The 8,136-nt window shown below is 32.5% G+C and overlaps 1 protein-coding gene across 1 annotated transcript in view; it reads left to right on the forward strand.

Moving 5' to 3' along the window:
* Window positions 1–7,808, forward strand: part of LOC111888918 (uncharacterized) — a 29,581-nt gene extending 21,773 nt beyond the window's left edge. Inside the window, exons 2-4 of the mRNA XM_023885054.1 lie at window positions 6,595–6,747; window positions 6,874–7,045; window positions 7,359–7,808. Of these exons, the coding sequence (XP_023740822.1) occupies window positions 6,595–6,747; window positions 6,874–7,045; window positions 7,359–7,808 (775 nt within the window). The remainder of the gene's footprint in view (window positions 1–6,594; window positions 6,748–6,873; window positions 7,046–7,358) is intronic.
* The last annotated feature ends 328 nt before the right edge of the window (window positions 7,809–8,136 follow it).

The raw sequence follows: 8,136 nt of genomic DNA on the forward strand, positions 1-8,136 counted from the left end.
CAAACTGTAGCTAGCAGTCGGGATGTTTGAGTGACCGCCATGTATAGATATATACACGTAGAGCCCGCTCTCCCTCCAGGAGACTAAGGTTACACGGTGAAAGTGCAGTAAAGTGCTGTATAGAGAGATAGTGTCTCACATTCTGTTTTAGTATGTTCTCTTGTATTAGTGATAGTGTGCTTCTCGATATAATGTATCTAGTGTTTCTTTGTATAGCATATAGTATTCTTCCTGTATAGTACTTAACATGTAGCGACTCATAATAGCACTAACCGTGATAAGTATCATAGTAATGGTAGTGAGGAGTGGTAAATCTTAACTATACCTATTATAGTTAGCTGGCATGTTGCAGTCATTCTTGGATACTCATAAGTATTGAGTTGTGTGAAGGTATTCATATCCAACACAAATACATACAATATATAAATAAGAATTCAACGACAGTTGGACGGATAACAATTTACTCTAAGACCCCAATCAAACAAGAACAGGAAATAAGGCGAGCTATCGGTCCTAAGTCCTTCAAGTCTTACTTATATAAATATATTGGTGTGGACATATTTTAGAAACATAAGAAGTTTTAAAAGAATTTTGAAATAGTTTTTATAACAAAATATCATGAAAATGAATTTGAAAACATTGAAAGCAGTTTTGATGGCAAAATGGTTAAAAGTATACATATCCTTTATGACTGTAAGCTACAAATCACATGTGATTGATACTATAAATTGTTGGATTCGACTTGTATTCCACCCCATAAAAGAATTTAAAAACATTTGAAAGGTTGATTAAGGGGTATGAACTCACCTGCAGCGAGAGGATCGGATGGAAGTGTCGGTTGAGTGCTTGGTGTCAAGTGAAGAGTTGAACACACTTTATGACCCTAGTAACATATGAAGACATATGTTTACATATAATTCGTGATTAAAACACTAATTAAACACGTATAAACATCCTAGTGCGAAGAAAACACTTTGATCAAGTGCTAGGAGGCTATTGGGTTGCAATTAAGGAGTGTAAGGCCTCACTATGGAGTTTACTCCTCAAATACCCACCTTAGGTGAGTTTACAGTTGAGGGAACAATTCCCCCATGAGTTTACGGCCGTAAACTCATGGTAGGGGTGTATTTGTGTGCTTTAAGGTCTCTTGCATCACTAGGAAGGGTTCTAAGCTCAAATCCAAGGCTTGTGAAGTGATTAGGATTCAAAAGGGGTACTCCCTTGGAGTTTGCGGTCCTTGGACCACTCTTTGGGAGTTTACGGTCATAAACACTAGGGTTTACGGCCGTAAACCCTTGGGCACATCATTTCCTTTGTATTTTGTGGTCCTAGGCTCATTCATACAAGTTTCTAGTCCATTAAACATGCTAAGGAAGGAGTTAGGGACACCAAAACACCCTTTATGGTGTTTACGGTTCATGAATGTTCATGGACCGTAAACTCATGTTTACTCCCCTAAAGGCACGATTTCGGGTTTCTAATTTCATGCATGCAAGTTTCTAAGTCATAGATAAGCATTAGAAGGGTTTTGGAGGGATTTTGGGGCTTCAAAACCCCCTTATGGGAGTTGACGGTTTTGGGAGGTGTTCCCCAACCGTAAACTCGAGTTTTTGAGGTATTTGGGTGATTAAATCCTGAATTTGCATGAATACAAAGGAAAACAACAAGCTAGGAATGATTACTGACGGTTTTGGAGCTTGAATGAGGTGTTTCTTGGCCAAAACCTACTTGTAGAGAGAGAGAGAGAGAGTAGAGAGAGAAAACTTCTAGGAGTGAGAAAAGGTTCAAGTTAAAGCCACTCAACCCTTATATAGGTCTTGAGTTGGCGGCCAGGTGGGGATCCACCTCATACCGACGTTAAACGGAGTTTAAAATTTTTACCCGATTAAATGGTCGTAACCCGACTTAGTCGTAAACTAAAATTTTTCCACAGATAAATTCGAAGGTGTTACATGTGTTTTTATTTTCTTTCAACACTTATGAAATAAAATAAAACATTAATTTATTTGCCTAACCCAAATGTAAACGAAAATAATAATAAAATATTTTTATTAACGGAAATGGGTTATGGTGACGGAATAAGTTTCAGATTGTCAGAATAATGGTAATGTAAACACTTCTTTTAATAAAATGGGTTGTTTTGAAAAGTATAAATTTGTTGTGATTTTTGAGACGCTACAGTAACAAATATATATAAACATAAACGTTGACAAATATATATATATATATATATATATATATATATATATATATATATATATATATATATATATATATATATATATATATATATATATATATATATATATATATATGCTTACGTTATTATATTCTAACTAATTATTGTTTCTATGTAGGAATGATTGTGGACCCATCATTTTAGTTATTTTAAGAAAGACATTTATCCCTATTATCAAATTAAAAAAATTAGAATAATACAATTTAATTAAAATAACGGTAAAAATGTACATTTTCAGTACTTTCAAATTAGGAAACACAAATTTAAAAGGAAATTTTCGGATTTTATGGGATTTTTTTATCTTAATTTTGAATTATGATTTTTTTAATTAATTCAATTTTAATTTTGTTAGAATGTTTTTGAATTATGATTTTTTTTAATTAATTCAATTTTAATTTTGAATTATGATTTTGTCAGAATGATGTTATATGATATTGTTTTGTTAGACTGTTTTTCTATTAGAATATTAATAAAGTATAATAAAATTCTTGAACTTGAAATTGATTAATAACAACATTCAAATATATTCATACACATCCGAACATAACTACAAATTCATAAATATTCTTACATACCGATACATTTTAATATAATTGTACATATTCTAACAGAATGTCATCAAAATGAATAAAACTCCTAAGAATAACATTCTAAAATATAAAATTATTGAACAAATACAATTAATCTTCCTCAATGGTCCAAATAATCACACATAATCTTCTTCAATGGAACATGTTATTGAACTCAATTCCAAGTCTTTCTATTGTATGATCAATCATTCATTCATTCTTCAAGCTATTTTGAAAGAATAGTTCTTTACCAATGAGAAAGAAAAGCTAAAGTCCTTTGTACAAATCAGCATACATGGGAATTGCACCAAAACTCATAACCAAGAATTATATACAAATCAGCATACATGGGAATTGCACCAAAACTCATAACCAAGAATTGTAGAAAATGCAGAAATCATAGAGGAAATATCGAGATTCAATTCCGATAGTATCGGAATTCGAGATTCCATTCCAACATAATTGAAATTTAAGATACAATTCTAGCATAATTACCCTCACCATTAGTATTTATGGATGCAAAATGGAAATTTAGAACATGCATTTGAATCAAAAGAATCAAATATACCTCCATGATTTCTCTTTGACAAGTTTGGATAAATCTCCAAGTTATCTTCCCCCACAAAATTCTTACCTTCTGTATCCAATTTTGATATATCAAATTAAAGAACAAAGTACATCTTTTTTGGATTACACAAATATGCTCTCTATGAAAAGTGATAAGGAAAAGGGAACTAAGATTAACCTGGTATCAAAAAATAAACATAAAGCCGACAAAATGAAGAAACCTCCGACAACCCACTGGAAAACAAGAAACTTTAATAATTCAGACAAAATGCATACCACATGGTCGATACCAAGTAACACCAATAACCAAGTCAAAATTCTCCTTGTGTTCTTTTAGAATTTGAACATCAAATTCTCTTTTAGGCATTTCCATAAACATGTGTCATGCAACATATACAGAAAATATAAAAAACATTTTTTTTTTCATATGAATTTAAAAGATATGAATTCTGGAAAAAAATACAGTTTAGTCAAGTATAATATGTGAAATCATTTCAGAAAATATGACTCCAAGAATACATTCATTTCAAAATACATTCTGAGATAATAGAATACATTTTGCCATAACATATTTCTTTTTGACATTTTATCAAACACTTTTAGGGAACTCCCAAACAACATTACGTGCCAAATTAACTTTAAAATGAAATGACACCCAAGAGATACCCAAAATATCATGACCCGCATTGAAAAAAAACAATTTAATGATTACTAATTTTCCCCATGTGCATAAACAATCAAACAGTTCAAATGGAATTGAATTATGAAACTTTACTTGAATAAATGTAACATGAGGGAACTTTTTGGCACACTCCTCCATTAATTCTGTCCTTAAAGGTGTTGCACCTGAACCAACGTTATCTAAAGAAGATAGATCGAACTTCTTTACTACATCATGTTTAGCACAATGAATCATAACTGGGGGAACAACCTATAAATGTGTCGTTCTATATTACTTAATTCTCTTTAATAATCCTTCAAAATCAAACTTCCTCATAGATATGATCATATTCCCTTCGTGTAACTAAGTATATAGTACAACCCCAAGTCCAGATATATGAAACATCGGCAAGAAACATACGTGTCTGCTATCATTCTCCCCCATTAATCTTTGATCATAAGTTATAATCTATGAAACTAAGATGAAATTCCTATGGATGAAAACGACACCCTTACTAACACCAGATGTCTCAGAGGATTACAATAAGGACGTAATATCATCTCCTTGAATCGGAACATCAGACAGTTTTGTGATTGATGGAGATTTTGAAGTCAAATCGTTACACAAAAAAAAAACATCATGTTCTCGAACTTTCTGATCCTAAAACACAACCGGAAGGCCAAAGTTTTCAACTTTTTGGTATAATTCTTGAATGGTGATGATGAGTTTGGGTTTAGAGTCTATGAGTTGTTTGGATATGTCGCCAATAGTGTACTGAGGGTAGAATCTGGTGGCTATGGCACTGAGCGCGATGACAAAAAATAGAGAGACAGAGTATTCGATTGAGTTGGGGGCGAAGAATCGAGATTGGGGCAAATAGGGTTTTTGAGGTTAGAGGTAAGCACACATAGATGATTTAAGGAAATTAATCCAACATTTTACGGTAATTAAATATTTATTAATTAAGAAAATTAATTAATGGTTAAAATTACCATTTAACCATTATTTAGGTTTTTGAAATGATTGGCTCACAATCATTCCTACATCCACACAATAATTACTTGGAATACTTGAACCTAGCTCTCTCTCTCTCTCTCTTTCTCTCTCTATATATATATATATATATATATATATATATATATATATATATATATATATATATATATATATATATATAAAGTAAACATTAATGAGTACATAAACATAAATATGAAATGTAAAAATTATCGAATATATAAACGTAAATATGAAATGTAAACATCAACGATTATAAAAACACTAATATGAAACATAAATATTAATGAGTATACCTAAAAAAGATTAATGCATATATCATCCCCTAAAAATATAAAAAGTATAAAAGGGGTTGAACTATTGGAAAATTTATTTTATTAATTTCCAAAAATGGATTTTATCCATTGAAGAGCTCGAAATTCGAAATTTTAATGTATTCAAAAAGGTCAAATGATTATGTATTTGTGTTCCCCTCCATGATACCTTTGTTTTCATATATCTCACGTCCAAAACGGATTAGAAATGAATGAGAAATTACTTATCAAAGTGTGGTAGTTGGAAGAGGAAAATAAGTGGTTTAAATGGTTTTAACTCATCCCACATTGACGGGAGTAGGAAAAGGAAATGGGTATATAATTACAAAGACTAGCTACCTTTGTAAGACTTATTAGAACCAAGGCTCTCTCTTGCACGCGCACACATGGGGATACGAATGCGAGCCAAATTTGGCTTCGAACCACTAAACTTGTGTGCGAGCGCGCGTCCTGCGGGCACGAATGCACCATGGGTTTGCAATTATTTCTTTTCAGTTAACAATTTCGGTTTTTATTTCTTGATTAATTGTTATATTTAATTGTGACAGTTACAATTTCGTTTTAATTAAATCAGATATATTGGATAGTATAAATACAACGCCTATGTGACTGATTGTAGACACCGAATGAAACGAAATCACTCTCTTACGATTCTGCTTCTTCTTCCATCTTTTGCTACAACTAAGGTATAATCTAGGCCAAGTGAGGGTTTGGGAAATCTATTAGAATTGCATTCTACTATTTTATCCAGGGAAACAGACACCTATATAGGGAAAATTTGTTTTAAGGAAAATGTGTCAAACACGTGTCTCGGTAACAATTTATTTTTTGGTTCTTTCGTATAGATCCTAGGGTTATATTTTTCCTAATAGTATTAAAACAAATCGTTTGTGCGAAACGAACTTGAGAAAAAAAATCGTTTCTGTTTCATCTTACACTACTTATATAAAAGTTTTTTTTTTCTCCCTTACTCTTGTAGAATCTGTTTTCGGCAATTGTTTTCTAAGATAGTTTTCTATTTTCAGCTTTTCTGTTTACAAGTATTTAACCATTTAAGTTTATTGCATCCATAATCTGTTACTGTTTTCAGAAATTATTTTCTAAAACAGTTTTCAAATTCTTTCTTTTGTCTTCACAACTTTTCAGAACTTGTTTTTTGGAATTAGACAATACTTAAAAGTTTAGTTGTTATTAAATCTTTAACAGTTTTTTGTTTGCTTCCTTTTGTAGCATGAATGCTGGTGAAAGTTCCCAACCACAAAAGCCTAATGATACTCCTAATGCTCAAGGATCTCCTATGATGACCATGTCGGTTAATCACGCTGAGAAACCTGAGAAGTTCTCTGGATTAAACTTTAAGAGGTGGCAGCAAAAGATGGTTTTGTACCTTACCATACCGAATCTTGCTAGATTCTTAACTGAATAGGTTCCGAGAATGCCCGAAGGAGAGAGAGATGTGCAAGCTTTGAATGTAATTTATTCTTGGAAACATTCTAACTTCTTATGTAGGAATTATGTTCTTAATGGTCTTGTTGATTTGCTTTATAATGTGTATTGTGTAACAAAGACAACCAAAGAACTATGGGACTCTTTGGACAAAAAGTATAAAACTGAAGAGGTCGGGACAAAGAAATTTTTGGTTGCCCTGTTTCTTGACTATAAAATGGTGGATGGAAAAATTGTTATGTCCCAAGTCCAAGAACTACAAGTCCTCCTACATGACATGCATGTCAAGGGATGGGGTTTAATGAGCCTTTTTTTTTGTTTTTTCCATGATTGAGAAGCTACACCCTAGTTAGGTTGATTTCAAGAATTACTTGAAGCATAAGAGAAAGGAAATGTCCATTGAGGACCTTATTGTTCGCCTTCGAATTGAAGAGGATAGTAAGATAGCTCAAAAGAGTAGTTATACACCTATTTTTGATAAAGCTAATGTTGTGGAGCATGGTCAAATTTCTCGGAAGAACAAATATACAAATGGAAAATTCTAAAAGAAAGGCAAGGGTTCAAACTTCGGAGCCAAAGGTGGAACTTTGAAGAAAACGTTTCAAGGAACCTGCCATAACTATGATCGACGGGGTCATCGGGCTTCTAATTGCAAGCCCCCAAAGAAGGCTAATGAGGCAAATGTCGTGGAGAAGATAACCAATGATGTTTCTGTTATCGATCTTGTACCGGTTATTTCTGAAGTTAATCTTGTGGAGTCCAATCCAAGGGAGCGGTGGATTGATATGGGAGCTACCCTTCATGTTTGCTTGAATAGAGAATGGTTCAGAAGCTTCATGGTTGTGGAAAATTGTGATAAGTTATTTATAGGAAACTCGGCTACTTCTTATATCCAAGGTGTTGGAAAGATTGTGTCGAAGATGACGTCGAGAAGAGACCTGACATTGAATGATGTGTTGTATGTACCCGAAATTCATAAGAATCTTGTGTTGGGTTGATTTTTGAACAAACATTGTTTTCGCTTGGTGTTTGAGTCGTATATATTTGTGTTAACAAAAACTGGTGTGCATGTGAGTAAGGGGTATGCTGATAGGGGTATGTTGAAACTTTGTGTAATTCCTCTTAAGCCGAATGATAATGAAATGAATCACTGTTTTACTTATTTGCTTGTGTCTTCAAATATTTGGCATGCTAGATTAGGACATGTTAATTTTGATACTCTTTAACTTTTAATTAAAGTCGAACACATACCACACTTTGATATTGACTCAAAATACAAAAGCAACACTTGTGTTGAATAAAAATTAACAAGACAATCCTTTAAGT

This window comes from Lactuca sativa, chromosome 2, assembly GCF_002870075.4.
Source record: "Lactuca sativa cultivar Salinas chromosome 2, Lsat_Salinas_v11, whole genome shotgun sequence".
Classification (NCBI taxonomy): Eukaryota; Viridiplantae; Streptophyta; class Magnoliopsida; order Asterales; family Asteraceae; genus Lactuca; species Lactuca sativa.